The 20,671-nt window shown below is 40.9% G+C and overlaps 1 protein-coding gene across 2 annotated transcripts in view; it reads left to right on the forward strand.

The window, feature by feature from the left end:
• The window catches only part of disc1 (DISC1 scaffold protein), a 135,196-nt gene that overhangs the window by 57,713 nt on the left and 56,812 nt on the right, over positions 1 to 20,671 (forward strand). For both annotated transcript variants that reach the window (XM_073056675.1, XM_073056676.1), the window contains 2 exons: positions 3,529 to 3,631; positions 7,246 to 7,434. In XM_073056675.1, coding sequence (XP_072912776.1) covers positions 3,529 to 3,631; positions 7,246 to 7,434 — 292 coding nt within the window. The remainder of the gene's footprint in view (positions 1 to 3,528; positions 3,632 to 7,245; positions 7,435 to 20,671) is intronic.

Consider the following 20,671-nt stretch of genomic DNA (forward strand, 5'->3'; position numbering starts at 1 on the left):
ACTCTCTGGGCAACTCCCTTCCGGAGTAAACTCAACCCCGCGGGCTGAAACAACTTCAATGGTATCCTTTTCATCTAGGACTGACCTCATTTCATTATCAGGAACACCTTTAGAATTTTCAACTTCTTCAAACAGTTCTGCCAAACCAGACAGATCATCCATGTCCAACCCTGGACCTTTTAACAGCTTTATCTGTTTCTCATCTTTACTTCGTGCCTCTATAAATTTTCTCCTCGCTAAGGGCAGGTCTACCTCCTCTCCCTTACTCTCTTTCACTTTTCTATTCTCCGTTTTTCCACCCTCTAAACCCTTGTGGTACAGGGTCGGTAAAAACGTCTCGGCCAAATCGATACTGGCCTGATTTAAACTGGTCTCTTTCTCAGCTGCCTTTCTCGACATGCTGCGAGTGATCGCGCATGCGGGATAGATCTTGGAATCTAGGGGCGGGACCTCAATACTCACAGGCTGGCTCTTCAGCTTCATTGCTGACCAAACCTTACCACCGGCTAAATCGTTACCAAGAAGGACGTCCGCGTCAGTTCTCGGGAATTCTGATCACACCCCTATTTCAACTGGTCCAGATACCAGCTCACAATTCAGAATGATCCTATGCAAGGGCACCACTTCGGTCCCTTTTCCTATTCCTTTCAAAGCTACCATTCCCGTCTTGCGACCAAAATCCAGTACCTTACTGCTAATCAATGACAGTTCAGCTCCCGTGTCTCTCCAGATCCGCACTGGAACTGGTGTGTCTCCCTCTCTCACAGACACGGTTCCGTTTGACATATATGTCTCAGACCCTTCTCGTACTCTGTCTACCTGGGGCTCTCTTGTCGATTTACTGATCACCACGGCACATCCTATAGGGACTGCTGCTCTCCATTTTCCTGTCTTCTTCCTCGGAGCAAGGCACCTAAATGCGATATGTCCCCCCTTTCCACAATTAAAACAGGTCAAGCCAGGAACTCTCCTGCCGTCTTGCCTCTCCTCCTCAATCTTACCACTAGCTCCTGGCAGGACCTCTGCCTCAGCCGGCGGGCTTTCTCTACCATTCCCACGGTCTCTCTGGTAACTTTTATTCGAGGAAAACTTTGTCTTGTGGGTTAGGGCATATTCATCTGCGAACCTAGCAAATTCGGAGATGGACTTATTCGGCTTCTCATTCAAATACATCCGGATATCATCCGAAACACAACCTTTAAATTCCTCAATCAGAATTAACTCCCTGAGACGCCAAAAATCCTCTTCCACTACTTCTGCTGTACACCAGCGATCCAAGAGCACACCCTTCTCATAGGCAAACTCGGTATACGTCTGATTCCACCCTTTCTTTAAATTTCTGAACTTTTGTCTATACGCTTCAGGTACAAATTCATAGGTCCGAAGAATGGCCTCCTTTGCCTTCTCATAATTTTCCGACTCTTCCTCCTCCATGGACAACGCCGCATATGCCCGTTGTGCCTTCCCTTTTAACACACTTTGTAACAACGCCATCCACTGCTCTTTGGGCCACTTCTGATTCACGGCCACTTTTTCAAAAAGCAAGAAATAACTATCAACATCTGTCTCCTCGAACGGAGGTACTACCCTCAACTCCCGACTACCATTAAACCGCTCCTCTCGGTCTGACCCTTGAACTCTTCGCTCTTGCCTTAACTTCTCCATATCCAAGTCATGTTGCCTCTGTTTCTCCACCTCTCTCTCCTTCTCGGCTCTTTCCTTTTCTTTCTCAGCTCTCTCCCTCTCTTTTTCAGCTGCTTCCAGCTGTTTTAACTGAATTTCATGCTCCCTTTGTTTCTCAGCTCTGTCCTGCTCTAACTCCTTTAACTGGAGCTCATGCTCCCTCTTCCTCTGTTCCGCGTCCAGCCTCAATTTCTCCAACTCTAACTGAGCCGTCCCACTAGCTGGTACCTTTTCAGGGGTATTTTCCAATACCTCAGCAGAAAACACATTCTTCACAATATAATACTGAGTTATGGCCCTCCGCACCTCCCGCTTTTTCATTGACAACCTCACCTCTGCAAGGTTTAGTCCTTTCGCAATATTTATCAAGTCCGACTTTGTGGCCGCCTCTAGTGCCTCCAGAGTCAGGTTTTCTCTAAATTCATCCACGTCCATCTTTGCTGGTTTCCTGTCTGGCTACCCGCGTAACCAGATCCAAGTTTGGACTTACAAGCCCGATTCACTGGCCCCCCTATTTGGTATCAAATTTCGAGACGAGAACCCCAAGTTGTTACGAACCCCGTAACTGGGTCACTTACCAGCAAAGATAGAGAGGTCCGTTGAAGTCTGATGGTACTATTTTTAACAGTATTTATTGATAAAAATACACAAAAATAATATCAATGCAAACATACAGATAATATACGTCGTCAATACTAAATCTAAACGTGCGGGTATAATAATAATCAATAAGAAATAGCTCTATCGTTGTCTAGGGGATAATGTATTGTCTGATGGAAATATAAAAGTCACTCAAGTTCATTCAGCCTGCAGCCTTTGGTTGGAGTCAAGAGAGAGATTTTTAGAACTTGCCGGCTTTTCCTTTTATGATTTCGATCCTTCCAGAGTTGTGTTGGTGTTGGTTTCTCCTTTAGCTGAAGCCGTTCTTCCGTGGTAAGGCCCCAATCCCGGCAAAGGGAAAGGACGCACGCGAGCCCCCCACCAGCTGTCGCTATTAAACGCCGTTACGGGATTTCTAGCGTTTATCCTGGTGCGTCTAAAGGGGTTGTTCCCCAGACCCTCTTTTATCCTTACTCACGGGGTCTCAGATGTCAATCAGGTTGGGATGATGCAATCCCTCAACCAGCCCACTCTGGTCATTCCCTGAGGGCTTCAATGAATAGTACAGTACTCAATACACAATTCCGTCTCCAAGAGACAATGGCCGTTATCTGTGGCTTTGTATCGCGGAGGCCAGGACACATTTCAAACCCTGTGTATTCTACGTGTCTCTCTCTCATTTCCTGGGTCCAAGACCCGAATTAATAGCGATCTTGCGATTCTCAAAAAGGAGGGGGCGACTTTGTACCCTTCGGCCCCTCAGAGTTGTGGCACATTCGTAACAGTAGAAAGAACAGCTCTACATTGGGAGGTGTGATGGTGGCTGTTATTGTTGAGGTATAAATCCGTGTGAGTGGGTCATTGACCTGGTATGTTTCTATCCCCTAAGATGTTGCTTGACCCAAATCTTTCCAGCATTTTCTTTTATTTCAGTCTGGAAATATGGTCACTCTTTTGATAGAATATAATGAGATCCTATCTTAAAAATGGCATCACTTTTCTTGACCTTTTTGCACACTTCCAGTACCTTTCCTACACTAAATATCACAGTCCTTGTATTTTTATGATATTGTGGAATGTTACTACTTTTTGGTTATTTTAGAAACTGTAATGTAGATTTTCTAAAACTTCTGACTACAACTCAACTTCCAAATTTCAAATTTTATGACATGTCAGTGATAATAAATCTGATTCTAATAAAACTAATTATGGTTCATAAATATTCATTGTACTTTAAACATTCAGGTCTGCAGCAGTCAAAAGTTGTGCAGTAACTTCAGCAAAAAACTGAGTGATATTGAAAAACAACTTCCAACTCTCTTGGAAGCCAAAGTGCTAGCCATATCTGGTAAGTTGTGTGTTATATAATCAAAAATCAAACAATTTAACTTTTTTTTATAAGTTTAATATCCATAAAAGATTCTGAATAGCTTGTTAATTCCTTTAAAAAAAATCTGTTATGGAATCTCTAAATGTTATGTTAGCCTGCTGGTGGTGTAGTAGCATCTGCACCAGACTTTGAGACAAGAGATCACGGGTTTGAATCTAGCCAGCTCCTTGCACACTTTCCATCTGTGCTGGGTGGAGTGTCAAGTTAGCAACTCAGCCTTGTGAAAAACAGACAAATGCTGAAGAACTGGCAAGGTTTTTGCCCCATGCGCCACAAGACGCAGAGAGAACCAACAAGGTAAGGTAGATTTATGTAAGGTTAGCCTCTAAATAACTTCATTAGACTCAATAAATCACTCTCATCGGGAGAGTGGATTGTTGAAGTAACAGGTAAAACCTTTATAATTCCTAGGAAGTGATCACCTAGGAGGCTATTAGGGGATTTTTACCAATTTCTTTAATGCCAAACACTTGACAAGAAGTATAATGGGGGCTGAACTATTTTTAATAGAGTTAATAAGAAAACATAAAAGCTCTTTCCTAACTACCAAGGAACATTTCATTCTGGAAGAAGAGGGCCAAATGATTATTGTAAAGTAAATAGCTGGAAATATTCTGCTGTAGTAGGCTGAAAGTAATGGTGTGATGAAAATAGTTTTTTTAAAATGTCATGGAAAGTTTATGGAAGTTAAATTTCAGGATTTAGAGCTTTGAATCATTTATTAGCTATAAAATAAATCAGTTTGGTTGTTCTTGGCCTTGTCTCCAAAATGTTGGTCACAAGAAAAAGAAAAGAATTTCACATAGGGGCACACAGATTTTACATTATTCACTTGAATTTTAAATAATCATGTTCTCACAACTAGATTGGTAGATGTTAGGCACTGATTACAGCTAGTTAGTCATAGTGAACCGCACCTCATTACCATACAGTCCCAACCCCTACACAGTGTACTTTGTGGGCTAAAGCTTTCTAGATTAAGTTGACCTGCAAGAGCTTGCTGAGAAAATATGTTTCACAAGTGAATATTAAGAAAGCATTTGTGAGTGGTGCCCCTTGTGGAGCATTCATGTTTGAGGAGAAATTATAGTTCAAAGTAAAATTTATTCAAAGTTCAAAGTAAATTTATTATCAAATCCTGAGATTCATTTTATTGCTGGCATACTCAATAATCCATAATAGAATAATAACCATAACAGAACAGATCAATGAAATACCACACCAACTTCAGCATTCAATCCATATGAAAAAGGCAACAAACTGTACAAATACAAAAAGAAAGAAATAATAATAAATAAACAATAAATATCGAGGGCATGAGATAAGAGTCCTTAAAAGTGAGTCCATTGGTTGTGGGAATATTTCAATGATGGGGCAAGTGGAATGAAGTTATTCCCTTTGGTTCAAGAACCTGTTGGTTAAGGGATAATAACTATTCCGAAGCCTGGTGGTGCGAGTCTGAGGCTCCTGTACCTTCTTCCTGATGGCAGCAGCAAGCAGAGAGCATATCCTGGGTGTTGGGGTCCCTGATGATAGATGCTGCTTTCCTGTGACAGTGCTTCGGGTAGATGTGCTCATTGTTGGGAAATACTACCGCTACAGAGGTCTCCAACAAAAATGCACTCAATGTGGACAGACCTTCTTAAGCCTATCAAGGTTGCTTATAACTTTGAGCATTCAAATTACTGGAGATTATTTAATTTTAAATGAAAGAGTTTTAGCTCACAGGACACTTCCACTTTGTTATGAAGATTTTGAGATGGTAGATTATGAGGATGGGGAAGAAAAGGATAGATCTGGTTGAGTGCACCTTTGGATAGTCTGGGAGTAGTTTAAGCATTTTAATGATAAGTTTTAAAATTCCCCAGGTTTTGATTTTGTATGCAGGGAAGTGTTTTGCTTTTTATGCTTTTCAGATGCAATATGAGAGAAAACATACAGTTATGTTGAGGGTGTAATTTGGTAGACATAGAAGGGTGTCATGTGTAGTTATATTGCATAATGACATTTTCTTCAAAATTATGGCTAGTCCAGCATGAATGGCACAGCACCCTATGTTTTGTGATCTTAAAAGGGTGGCAGGATGCTGCAGGGAAACAAGAAAGCCATGGAAAAGACCTTCATCTATTCAGGCAGAAGCTGAAAGAGAAGGGCCTTTGTAATTTGACTGTAGTCAAGAAAATGCACTTTGATAGTAGATATAAATGTGTGGACTATTTTCTAAACAGGGAGAAAATCCAGAAATCTGTCTAAGTCGTCCTGCATCCCACCTGTTTCCTCATCACTACCTGCCACTTTACCAACCTTTGTATCATCTGCAAACTTGGCAACAAACCCATCTATTCCATCATGTAAATCATTTATATACAGCATAAAAAGAAGTGGTCCCGACACTGACTCCCACAGAACACCTCTAGTCACTGGCAGCCAACTAGAAAAGGATCCTTTTATTCTCACTTGCTGCTGCCTCCTACCAATCAGCCAATGCTCTAACCATGTTAGTAACTTTCTTGTAATACCATGGGCTCTTAACTTGGTAAGCAGCTTCATGTGTGGCACCTTGTCAAAGGACTTCTGAAAGTCCAAATATACAATGTCCACTGCATCCCCATTATCTATCCTACTTGTAATCTCCTCAAAGAATACAAACAGGTTCGTTAGGCAGGATTTTACCTGAAGGAAACCATGCTGACTTTGTACTGTCTTGTGTCACCAAGTACTCCATCACCTCATCCTTAACAAATGACTCTAACATCTTCCCAACCACTGAGGTCTGGCTAGCTGGTCTATAATTTCATTTCTGCTGCCTTTCTCCTTCCTTATAGAATGGAGAGACATTTGCAATTTTCCAATCCTCTGGCACCATGCCAGAGTACAATGATTTTTGAAAGATCATTTCTAATGCCACCACAATCTCTAATGCTACCTCTTTCGGAACCTTGGGGTGCAGTTTCTCTGGTCTGAGTGATGTGTACCTTTCGGTCTTTCAGCTTTTTGAGCACCGTCTGTCTTGTAACAGTAATTGCACCCATTTCTCTTCCTTCACACACTACAACATCAGGCATACTGCTAGTGTCTTCCACAGTGAAGACTGACACAAAATACTCTAATTCATCAGGCACTCCTTGTGCCCCCCACCCCCGTTATTTCTCCTGCCTCATTTTCTGGTGGTTGTATATCCACTCTCATTTCTCTTTTATTTTTAACATGCTTGGAAAAATTACTATCCACTTTGATATTACTTGGTAGCTTGCTTTCATATTTCATCTTTTCCCTTCTAATGCTTTTTTAAGTTGCTCTTTGTAGGTTTTTAAAACTTCCCAATCCTCTATCTTCTCACTAATTTTTGCTTTGCATTGCAGCCTTCTCCTAGTGGTGCAACCATTCAGAATGCTCTCCATGGTACATTGCACACTTCTGGTTATCCTGGCCTCAAAACAACCTTTTCTGCTCTGAATCATTGCACAAACTTGCATTTGGAATGAAGTATACTAATATTATCACTTGGAAGATAGTTTTGTTTCTTGAGTTTAATTATTAACACTGAATTCTGGGTGCTTTTGTTTCTGCAGGCAATGAATTTTCAACTGCAAAGGATTGTGCTGAGGAGATCAAATGTTTGTCATCTGATAAAGGTAGACTTGAAGAAATTATCACCAATTTGCAGTGTTTAATCAGTAGAAATGGTCAGCAGCTGGAGGCTATCAAGGATGATTACAACAAATTGAAAACTGAACTGGAACAGGAAGAAAGGCTCTTTGGTAAGTTCCAATTGCTTTTTGATAGCAATTTTCCAGTTGCATATTTTTAAACTTTTGTAATTGGAACATATAAATAAAGAGATATAAAATGTGGTTACATATTTCTTCTCAATATAAACCATTTATAAGTGCAGCTGCTTTTAAAACCTTTGCAACAATTTTCAGCAAAGAAACAAGAAGTCACAAATTACTGGGCACAATACATGCTTTGGAGCAGAAGATTTTGTTAAAATTGGTTGCTATAAATAAAGGAGAGTTTTCATTCTTTAGATCTCTGAAATGCTAGGTACAATGTGTTTCTTGATTTCTAACCTCTGGAATTGGCTAGATGAGACACAAAACAAATGAACTGTTCTTCTGGTTATACTGAGGTGTAATGGCAGTTATTTTATTCTGTTTTCATTTGAATAGAGCACTCTAATGAAATAGGTGTGCATATGTGTTGAGCTGTTAAAATGGATTAGTAAATATCCTACCATTCATCTGTATTGCTTTGCCCTACTTGCACCTCTCTCCCCATCATCCTAATGTGCTACTTTAGAATTCATTTTGGAGAAGTCTAAGATAATGCACCTGAGAAGGGTAAAACAAGACAAAAATGCATTAAAATGGTAGAAAAAATGTAGAAGAACAGATATCTTGTACTGAATATCCATAAATTCTTGAAAATACTGGTAGGTAAGATGGATAAGAAGGCATTTGGGATATAGAAGTAAGTGTGGCAGACTGACCTCTACCTTGCTGAGTTCAGGTAGCAGGTCTCTGACACCTCCTCTTACTTGTTGAAAAGGACCCCATTCTAAACCATCAGCGAACTGTCTCCTGCACCATCACTAACCTCATCATCTCTGGAGATCTCCCATCCAATGCCACCAAACTCATAGTTCCCTTACTCTGCACTGCTTGTTTCTACCTCCTATCCAAGATCCACAAACCTGACTAGGCCCCATTGTCACTGCCTGCTGCTGCCCCATTGAATTTGTGTCCATATATCTTGGCTCTATTTTGTCCCCTCTAGATGTCCCACCTACATCCGTGACACTTCACATGCTCTTGATCTCCTCAACAACTTAATATTCCCTGGTCCTGACCATATTGTTTTCATCATGGATGTCCAGCCTCTATGCACATCAACACTCCATCAAGAAAGCCTTAAAGCTCTCTACTTCTTTCTTGACATAAGACCCAACCAGTTCCCATCCACCATCAACCTCCTCCATCTGGCAGAACTGCTCCTCATCCTCAGCAATTTCTCCTTTGGCTCCTCACACTTTATCCAAACTCAAGGGGTAGCCATGAGCGCCTACATGGGCTTCAGCAAAGCCTGCCTTTTTATTGGCCATGTGAACTAATCTATGTTCAAAGCCTTCCCTGATAATGTTCCCCATCTCTTCCTGCGCTCCATTGATGACTGCATTGATGCTGCTTCATGCGCCCATGTGGAGCTCATCAATTTCATTGTTTGCCTCCAACTTCCACCCTGCCCCTTAAATTCACTTGGTCAATTTCTAACACCTCTCTCCCCTTTTTCAGTCTCTCTTGTCTTCATTTCTGTCTACTGACATCTTCTATAAATCTACCAATCCCCAATGCTATCTTGACTATAACTTCTCCCACCCTGTCTCCTGTAAAAATGCTATATTCCCTTTTCTGAGTTCCTGCTCTGCATCTGTTCCTAGGAAGAGGCTTTCCTTTCCAGGACATCAGAGATCACGTCCTCTCTCAGCTCCATTCAGTCCTTCCAGATGAGGCCACACTTCACCTGCGAATCTGCTGGGTAGTCTGTTGTTTCCGGCACTCCTGATGCACCTCTGCTACATTGGTGAGACTTGACATAAACTGGAGGACCATTTTATTGAGCACTTCCACTTCATCTGCCAAAAGCAAAATTTCATGGTGCCAACCGTTTTAATTCCTATCCCCATTCCTGTTTGGACATGTTGGTCCATGGAATCATCTTCTGCTGGGATAAGGCCACTTTCAGGATGGAGAAGCAACCCCTCATATACCATTTAGTTCGCCTACAACCTGATGGCATGAACTTCAATTTCTCCTTCCAGTAACTTTTTACAACTCCCTTTTCCTTTACCCTTCTTCCCTTTACTTCTATTTCCCACTCTTGTCTCTTAGCTCTTTTCCTCACCTGCCTATCACCTCTGCCGGTGCCCTTCTTCTTCCTTTTCTTGCATGGTCCACTTGTCTCTCCTATCAGATTCCTTCTTCTCCAGCCTTTACCTTTCTCACCCACCTGACTTCATATATTACCTTCTAGCTTTACAGTCCTGATGAAGGGTCTCAATCTAAAATGTCAACTGTTTATTCATTTCCATGGATGCTGCCTGACCTGCTGACTTCCTCCAGAATTTTTTGTGTGTTGCATTTGGGATATGTCTTCATTGTCTAAGGCTTAGAAGAAGAGAGGAATTATGACTGTACAGTGTATAGTTTAAGAATGATGTGAAGTGATTGGTGAGAACACAAAAGGAGAATTATGAGCATATTGGGGCTAGAGAATTGCTGTTAGGAATTCTGACCAGTTTTGTTGGATGTATTTTCTTTGAAACAGAGAAGCCTGAAAGGAGATTTAATCAAGTTTGAAGTAAATTAATTATCAAAGTATGTAGATGTATGAAGATTCATTTTTTGCAGGCATTTACAGGAAAAAATGAATACATTAGAATTTGATGGAAAAACACTGTACATATGCAGACAAAAACTGAAAGAAATCAATGTGCTAAAGAGACAAACTGCAAATAAAAACAACACTGAGAACAAGATACCTTGATGATCATTTGAAGAACACAAAGTGGAAAGTGAAAATAATTTAAATAGCTTACATAAAAACATAAAAATCTACAGCACATTACAGGCCCTTTGGACCACAGTGTTGTGCCAACCATTTAACCTACTCTAGAAACTGCCAAGAATTTCCCTACATCATAGCTCTCTATTTTTCTAAGCTCCATATACCTCTCTAAGAGATCCTATTGTGTCCGCCTCTACCACCATTGCTAGCACCCACCACTCTCTGTGTTAAAAACTTATCTGTGACATCCCCCTTGTACCTATTTCCAAGCACCTTTGTGTTAGCCAGCCCTGGGAAAAAGCCTCTGGCTATCCACACAATCAATGCTTCTCATCATCTTAAACACCTCAATCAGGTCACCTTAAGCACCTTAATCTATCAGTTTATGCATGATTTTAAACACAAATATTGTAATAAATTTGTAGATGCAAAGAAAACATTCATGTGATGTTAAATTTGAACAGAAAGAGTGTATTCTCAAACACGAATATTATTCCAAATAATCTATTAAATTAGGAGTAGATTTCAGCAAACTAGAAAACATTCTTGCTCATTACTAACTTTGATATCATGGGGATTTTGATATCACAAAAAAATTTAAATCTAACTTCTATATCTGTAGTTAATGTTGATCATAAGGGAATGCCATTGTAGGATTACACATTCAAAGCAATTCTGTAGTAATTTCTGGAAACAAGCCTTAAGTCTATTTTGTCAGTGTTTTTATCAGTTAATGAAGAAAAATGTATTTCAGAAAAAACATGCATGGGACAGATTCTTAGTTCTGTAATATAATGGTTAACATGTAGTAGTAGTAGTCTCTTGAAATCCGAGGAAGACGGATGTGTTGCGCAGTCAATGTCTATGGGCACGCATATGACTTCTGAGGCCAAAGTCTGAAGCACAGATACAGTTGCAGATGGGGCAAGGAGCACCGCCTGTTGGGGCAGGAGCGGACGCCTTCCTGTATCTTTCTTGACTCGCCTTGAGGCGCTGCATGCGCCAGTTGGCTTGGAAGCCACAGTCATGCATCACCATCGATGACACACAACTACGGAATGTTGACAACTTCAAATACCTGGGGAGTACCATCTCCAGTGACGGTGCCCTTGATAAAGTCAAGGATCCAGAAAGCAAGCCAGGCACTCAGAAGGCTCCGGGTCAAAGTTCTGCAGCACAAAGACATTTGCCTCTCCACTAAACTGAAGGTTAACATGTGTTAAGTAAGTAAAGGACCAGGGCATATTAGCCACTGGCCAGTTACTCCATATGGAATTGCTAACATCCTCCTTGTGTGTCATTTTGTCCCTGAAATAGGCAAGAATACATTGAACTATAGAAGTCAGAGTTCAGCTGATAGGGCATTGGATTTAGCACTGAGCCACAGTCTTGTTCCTAACCTTGTACCTTGATTAGAAAGTTAAATAGTTTGTTTATTTTTTCTAGATTTTACTTTGCTAATTAATTTATAGTATTGAAGATGATGATTTTAAAATAAAAATTATCTTCACCAATTTATGTTTCATAATCTGTTAAATCTATTTCTAATGCCCTTCCCTTGCACAACATTGGTGGCGTGGAGAGGGGAGACTTGCAGCTTGGGCAACTGCCGGTCTTTCATTAAAAAAAACCTTGCCCAGGCTTGCGCCCTGGAAACTGTCCAAGGTGCAAATCCATGGTCTATCGAGACTAACAGAGGCCTACATTACAAATCTATTTAAACTGTTCTAAATGCCTATGATTATAGAACATTATAGCACAGTGCAGGCCCTTTGGCCCACAATATTGTGCCGACCTTTGAACCTACTCTAAGATCAATCTCACCTTCCCTCCCCATAGCTCTTCATTTTTCGATCATCCATATGTCTTTCTAAGAGTTTCTTAAATGTTCCTAATGTTTCTACCTCTGCTACTCTCCTGGCAGGGTATTCTGCCTACTCACAATTCTCTGCATTAAAAAAACAACACTTACCTCTGACATCCCCCCCCCCCCCCCCCCCCCACCATACTTTCCTCCAATCACCTTAAATTATACCACCTTGTATTAGTCATTTCAGCCTTGGGGAGAAAGGTGGTCGATATCCACTCAATCTGTGCCTTTTATCATCTGGTACTACTCTATCAAGTCATACCTTGCTCTGGTCAATTTTCCAGGACTGAAGTTTCAGGTGTCCAGAATCATTTTTGTGTAACATGTCTATAGTTCCTTTCCCTCACTGCATAACCTCAAAGCAAAGGATATGACACTTTAAAGGCAGGTTTTAAAGCAAGGTGAGGGTACAGTTGACTGGCATACAAAGTCCACAGAGCCGTACCCAGATTCCATTACCATTCAGCTCACTAGATGGCAGGGTTCTTATGAATCTGCCAGGAGAAATGGTGTGCAGAAGCCAAGCTGTGGCCAGTGGGGCACAGAAGAGATGGACCATCAACTGCTCCTGTGGCATTAAAAGTAACCTTGGATAGCCCCTGAGCACAACCAAGTTCACAGGCAAAATGACTATTAATGTACATCATGCCTTTCCTAGAACATTAAATTAAACTGCTTTGAGCCAAAACCAAAATTGCTTATGTGGCCACACTTCAAATCCTAGCATTCCATTTTAAACTGGCCATATTCTAGAGAGCTTCTCACCAGCAGCAGGCTTGCCCCCATGTTATTGATTTTGGTGGAGGCCAGTTGTTAAAGGCACTTCACTGGCAGGGCACATTTTCTGACCAGTCCTCGTCCACTGGGAGCTCTGTCATGTTAAAATTCTTCCCTAATATTAAAAGTATTTAAAAAATTTTAAAGCTCTTTGATAATGATAAGCTACAAAGAGTCAACTATGCTTGGGGTTGGGTCTGGAGTTACAGGATGTAGCCTGTGGCTTAGTCTAAGTTCAGGCCTGCTGTGCTTTGTTTAATCAGACCTCCAGATTGATTCATCCAGTGCAGCTGCTGGGAGAAATATGGGTGGTGAAGCTGGTTGATCATTACGTGGCTTAGTAGAATATCAAAGAAGTGAATTTATTGATGATCACAAACAAGAGAAAATCTGCAGGTGCTGGAAATCTGAGCAACACACATAAAATGCTGGGGAATCTCAGCAGGCCAGGCAGCATCAATGGAAAAAGTACTGTTGATGTTTCAGGCTGAAACTGTTCGGCAGGACTGGAGAAAAAAGGCTGAGGAGTAGATTTGAAAGGTGAGGGGAGGGGAGAGAGAAATGCCAGGTGATAGGTGAAACTTGGAGAGAAGGGATGAAGCAAAGAGCTAGGAAGTTGATTGGTGAAAGAGACAGAAGGCCATGGAAGAGAGAGAAAAAAAGTGTTGGGGGGTGGGGGAGGAGCACCAGAGGAAGGCAATGGGCAGGCAAGGAGATAACATGAGAGAGGGACAAGGGGATTGGAAATGGTGAAGGTGGGGGTGGGGGGGAGGCATTACTGGAAGTTTGAAAAATTGTTCATGCTATCAGGTTGGAGGGTATCCAAACAGAACATAAGGTGTTGTTCGTCCAACATAAGTGTGGCCTCACCTCAGCAGTGGAGGAGGCAATGGATGGACAAACGGGAAGTGGAATTAAATGGGTGGCCACTGGAAGATCTCACTTGTTTTGGCAGATGGAGCGTAGATGCTCAGGAAGCGGTCGCCCAATCTATGTCGGGTCTCACCGATATACAAGAGGCCACACTGAGAGCACTAAACACAGTATATGACCCCTACAGACTCAAAGGTGAAGTGTCGCCTCACCTGGAAGGACTGTTCGGGGTCCTGAATAGTAGTGAGGAAGGAGGTGTAGGGGCAGGTGTAGCACTTGATCCGCTTGCAAGGATAAATGCCAGGATGGAGATCAGTGGGGAGGGAGAATAAGTGTTTCTTCTTATATTTTTGGGTATCCTCCAACCTGATGGCGTGAACATTGATTTCATAAACTTCCAGTAATGCCAACCCCCTCCCCCATCCTCTTCATCATTTCCCATCCCTTTGTCCCTCTCATGTTATCTCCTTGCTCACCCATCGCCTTCCTCTGGTGCTCCTCCCCCATTTTTTTCTTTCTTCCATGGCCTTCTGTTTCTTTCACCAATCAACTTCTGAGCTCTTTGCTTCATCCCTCCCCCTCCAAGTTTCACCTATCACCTGGCATTTCTCTCTCTACACCACAACCTTTTAAATGTACTCCTCAGCTTTTTTTCCCAATCCTGCCAAAGGGTTTTGGCCCAAAATATCAACATTTTTTTTTCCTTGGATGCTGCCTGGCTTGCTGAGTACCTCCAGCATTTTGTGTGTGTTGCTTGAATTTATTGGTGATAATCATTCTGCCTAGTTTTAATATATATTGCTTCACCCAGCTGATTCATAAAACTTCTAACTAATTGTTAGGAAGAATGAAAGTAATCTTTTAGACAGTCCTTTAGGATTAAGGATGACTTGTTTCCATTGAGGAATCGTAGATGCTTCTGTTACCTCTTTTTAATGTGGACTAACTATTCTTGCACAAAGTCCCACTGATCTATTGCCTCTAACTTCACTAAATTGCATTTGCTTACTGTCCTACAAAACTGCAATTTATAATTGACGTTCCTGTTTTTAATTTCTCTGGATCTTGCCGAGCAGTATTACTTTTTGAGCTTTATTTCGAGAATAAAGCTGTGCAATATGCTTAGTAAAGACTTGCAGCCACACACTTAAGATGAGAATTGCACTGGCAATAACATTCAAGTTCACAATGACCTTTAACAGCTTTGCTTTGAACTCAAACTGGAGAGTCAGTGGGGGAATGTTAGATTGCACAGGACAGATAACCAATACCTTGGCAAACAATTGGCATAACTCTCCCCTTGAAATAGTAGACCACAATATAGAATTTTATAGCATTTTAAAAGTCAAAGGATTAATTGATATGTTAATTGCCTATTAATCTAATAAATTGGTATGTCATAAATTTGAATTACCGGTCACTCATTGTACATCTGCTACTGCAATATTTACTGCAATATCGATTTAATTTATGTTCGTGGATTTCCTAGGGGTTGGTGTGCTTATTAGGTTTAGGATAGGCTGAACCTATGTAGTAATGGATTTGTTGCAATGGCTAACTGTTTACTTCTGACCCTATAAGTTCTTCAATAAAACCCCTTGTTTCCTACCAAGTGCTTCCTAATCTACGAGTGAATTTCCACCTCCAATATCATCTGGTCAATCCCATGGTCTCTAACAATTCTTCCTAGTTCTATCAGATCTCAGACAAAAGAGATTCTGCACATGTTGGAAATCTTGAACAACCCACAAAATACTGGAGGAATTCAACAAGTCAATCAGCATCTATGGTATGCAGTGAAACGACCAGTCAACATTTTGGGCCAAAACACTTCGTTGGTTTCTGCCCTAGTACTTTGTGCAACGGGAAAGTTAAAAATGGGATATGTAAAAAAAGAAAAATGCATTGCATGGAACGTGACTGAAAGTGAGATGCTTCTTTGTCCTCGATGCTAGTGCATACTATGAAATAATCCTGAGACCATCAAGTATAAGGAGAGTTTTATTTTCACATTAAATTATATTTGTTTTTATGATTGGATAGTTATTAGGCCAGGCTCTGAATTTTAAATTTACAAAGCAAAGAACATTTTTGTTTTGACATCTTTACCTATAAATGACAATAACTAATGCTTTGAAATTCAGTCTGAATCCCAGATGCCCTAATTAATATTTCTGCTTTCGTCCAGGAATCAAGTACCAAGAAATGTGTTTCCATCCATTGTGCTTGCTTGTCCAAGATTCATTTCTCTAATTTATCTAGTTTTTTTTTGCTAGTTTTGAACAGTTTATGCTGTTCATTTCATCTTGATCTTTGGTTCAAGATTTTCATTGAATTTTGCAGTGTTCCCTTTTTGCGATGATTGCTTGTGATGACTGTGACTTTCATAACAGTGGGGTTTATTGCCTGTAATCTATGCTATAGTTTGAGCCTGACTGTGTTTAATTTAGCTGAATGCTAGTATATGCTCCCATTTGATAACTAGTGAGGTTGATGAGGCAGGATACTATGGTTGCTCCTTAAAGTGGATTAAGCTGCAAGTTGTGACTAAACTTTGTGGCGGATCCTGAGGCCTCTTTCTAGGAATACCCTGATGGCCTTTTAAAATCTCTCCTGATGATTATGGATGTGTAAGCCAGAAGTCTTGAAGCTGATGGGTCAGATGTAAATTAAATCAGGTTGGTGTCGGATCGCAAGAGAGGGAATTTGTTGAATGGCTATGAGATGGCTTTTTAGAGCAACTTGTGCTTGAGCCTATTAGGGGAAAGGCTATCTTAGATTGGGTGTTGTATAATAATCCAAATCTTATTAGGGAGCTTAATGTAAAGGAACCCTTAGGAGGCAGTGATCATAATATGATTGAATTCATACTGCAATTTGAGAGAGAGAAGCATAGGTCACATGTATCAGTATCACAATGGAATAAAGGGAATTACAGAGGCGTGAGAGAGGAGCTTGCCCAGGTGGATGGAGGAGGATACTGGTGGGGATGATGGCAGAGCAGAGATGTCTGAAGTTTCTAGTTCACAAGGTGCAGGATAGATATGTCCCTCAGAAGTTATTCTCAAATGGCAGGGGTAGGCATCCATGGCTGACAAGGGAAGTTAAGGACTGCATAAAAGCCAAGGAAAGGGTATATAAGGTAGCAAAAGTGAGAGGGAAGCTGGATAATAGGGAAGCTTTTAAAATCCAACAAAAGGCAACTAGGAATGCTATAAGGGAAAAGATGAAATATGAGGGCAAACTAGCCAATACTATAAAGCAGGATACTAAAAGTTTTTCCAGTTATCTAAGGAGTAAAAGGGAGGTGAGAGTTGATATTGGACCACTGGAAAATTATGCTGGTGAGGTAGAAATGGGGGACAGAGAAATAGCAGATGAACATATTGAGTACTTTCAGTCTTCATTGTGGAAGACATTAGCAGTGTACCAGAGGTCTGTGAGTATCAGGAAGCAGGAGTGATTACCATTGCTGTCACAAAGGAAAATGTGCTAGGCAAGCTCGAAGTCTTAAGGTGAGTAAGTTACCTGGACCAGATGGACTGCATCCCAGAGTTCTGAAAGCGTTTGTTGAAGAGATAACGGATGCATTGGTCATGATCTTTCAAGAATCACTTGATTCTAGTGTGGTTCCAGAGGATTGGAAAATTGCAAATGTCACTTCACTCTTTAAGAAGGGAAGAAGGCAAAAAAAAAGGAAATTATAGGCCAGTTAGCCTAACCTCAGTGGCTGGGAAAGTGTTGGGTTTTGAGGTACTTGGAGACTAATGATAAAATAAGTCGAAGTCAGCATGATTTATGTAAAGGGAAATCTTGCGTGACAACCTGTTAGAGTTCTTAGAGGAAGTAACATGCAGGTTGGACAAAGGAGAAGCAGTGGATTTCATTAACTAGGATTTTCAGAAGGTATTTGATAAGGTGTGCACATGAAGCTGCTTAACAAGATAAAATCCTTTGGCATTACAGGAAAGATACTGACATGGATAGAGGAATGGTTGGCAGGTAGGAGGCAGCGAGTGGGAAGAAAAGGGGCCTTTTCTGGTTGGTTGCCAGTGACTAGTGGTGCTTCTCGGGCGTCAGTATTGGGCCCACTACTTCTCACATTGTTTGTCAGTGATTTAGATAATGGAATTGATGGCTTCGTGGCAAAGTTTGTGGATGATACGAAGATAGGTGGCGGGGCAAATAGTGTTGTGGAAGCAATGCTATTGCAACAGGACTTAGACAAATTGGAAGACTCAGCAAAAAAATGGCTGATGGAATACAGTGTTGGGAAATGTAGAATACTGCATTTTGCTAAAAGGAACAATAGTGCAGACTATTTAAATGCGGAGAAAATTCAAACATCTGAGATGCAAAGGAACTTGGGAATCCTCGTGCGAGACTCAGTAGGTTAATTTACAGGTTGAGGCTGTGGTAAAGAAGGCAAATGCAATGTTGGCATTTATTTCAAGGGGAACAGAATATAAAAGCAAGGAGATAATGCTGAGGCTTTATAAGACACTAGTCAGGCTGCACTTGGAGTATTCGCAACAATTTTGGGGCCCATATCTCAGAAAGGATGTGTTGTTATTGGAGAGAGTCCAGAAGAGGTTCATGAGGGTGATTCTGGAAATGAAGGGGATAATGTATGAGAAACGTTTGGCAGGTTTGAGCCTGTACTCACTGGAATTTAGAAGAATGCGTGGGGATCTCTTTGAAACCTACCAAATATTGAAAGGGCAAGATAAGGTGGATGTGGAGAAGATGTTTCCTATGGCATGGGAATCCATAAATGGAAGGCACAGCCTCAAAATTGAGGGCCAACTTTTTAGAACAAAGGTAAGGAGAAATATTTTTTGCCAAAGAGTAGTGAATCTATGGAATGCTCTGCCAAAGACAGCAATATAGGACAAGTCCATGGGTATATTTAAAACAGAAGTTGATATTTTCCTGATTGGTCAGGGCATGAAAGGAAATGGCGAGAAGGCAAGTGTATGGGGTTGAGTGGGATCTGGGATCAGCCATAATGGAATGGTGGAGCAGTCTTGATGGGCTGAATAGCCTAATTCTGCTCCTATGTCTTATTGTCTAATCTGGCCTCTCAGCTCAGGACATTTGTGATTTTTAAATGTGCTGAGATAGAAGACTCTGACTTTTCCATTTTCGTGCAGAGGTATAGTAGTTAGAAACAAATAAATCCATGAGATGATACAAGGACAGTGGTAAATTTGTTTTGGCACAGTATCTATGGATTCATTCCCTTTTAATATGGCATTAAAAACAACAGTGCAGTACTCTGAAAGTTCATTGCCTTGCACAAATTTATCAACAGACTATCTGCCTATAGCATTCCAAAAGCTCTTAAGCCCACTGCTGCTTTCTATGCTCAGAGCTGCAAATTAAAGCAAAAGGGGGGAAAATTTCAAACATTTGGTCTGAGGCCACTTAAACATCTGGATGTTATTGGATCACACATTGTCACAGTGTGCAGATTTCAGATGCCCATTACATGCCAGACACGTTCTTTTAAACTTTGGTAAAATTAGATGCATCAACTGAACAAATTAACATTATATTTATAACTTGAGACTAATTACACTTCAACTCAAACACTAACTGAGATTAAACCATGCCCTGATGGCTTCTTGTGCTTCATTGGTTCCTACTAGTGTGCTCAAAAAACACACTGTTTCAACTTTCTCACAAGAAAAAGCTGCCGATAGTCAGCATACATCAGCAGTAAGTTAACTTGGGAACTGAGCAATATTCTGTGCCATTTCTGTTTTAAAATCATAAAACCAAGTATTTGATACAGAGTGTGGTTGTATTTCTTAAGTTATTTACCAACATTAATCTACTTTTGCCAGAAAAGGGCTTGAATGATATGACCTATTATAATGATAAATCAAGCAACATAGACGATAACAGGGCTTTGCTTCCAGATGAGATCAATGCCTTCTTTGTCGCTTTGACCATCATAACATGGAGGGACTTTTGCAGACTCTTACAGTCACTGATGATCCTGTGATTTCAGTTTCTGAGGCTGACGTGCCAGCAGCCTTTAAGAGGGTGAACCTAGAAAAGCATCCGGCCCGATGGGTAACCTGGCCAAGTACAAGACTTGTGCTGATCAACTGGCTGGAGTGTTCACTGAGATGTTTAACCTCTCACATCGGCAATCTGAGATATCCGTCTGCTTCATGCAGACTTCATTTATACCAGTGCCTAAGAAGAATGTGGTAACCTGCCTCAATTACTATCACCCAGTGGATGCACTTGCATCCACATTGAAGTGTTTTGAGAGGTTGGAGATGAAACACATCTTCTCCTTTCTGAGAAGTGACTTGGATCCTCTCCAGTTTGCTTACCAAAGCAACCAGTCCACAGCAGATGCCATCTCATTGGTTCTTCACTCAACCCTGGAACATCTTGACAGCAAAGATGCATACTTCAGGATGCTTTTTATCAACAACATCTCAGTATTCAATAACATCATCCCCTCAACTAATCAATAAGCTTAAATACCTTGGCCTCAATTCCTCCTTGTTCAACTGGATCCTCAAATTTCCTTATTTGTAGACCCCAGTCAGTATGGATTGGCAACAACATCTCCTCCATAATCTCCATCAGAACAGGTGCACCACAAGGCTGTGTGCTTAGGCTGTCTGCTCCACTCTCTTTACTCTTAAGACTTTGTGGCTATGCAAAGCTCCAGTGGATATTCAGGTTTGCTAACGACAAAGCTGTCATCACAGTTGGTGATCAATCAGAATCTGAATCAGGTTTATTATCACTAGCATGTGTTGTGAAATTTACTAACCTAGCAGATGCAGTGCAATTCAATACATGATGCTATAGGAAAGAAAAAAAAGTAAATCAAATACAGTAAGTGTGCATTTGTGTATTATAAAAATTAAAAATAGTGCAAA

The sequence above is a fragment of the Hemitrygon akajei genome, chromosome 9 (assembly GCF_048418815.1).
Source record: "Hemitrygon akajei chromosome 9, sHemAka1.3, whole genome shotgun sequence".
NCBI classification, from domain to species: domain Eukaryota; kingdom Metazoa; phylum Chordata; class Chondrichthyes; order Myliobatiformes; family Dasyatidae; genus Hemitrygon; species Hemitrygon akajei.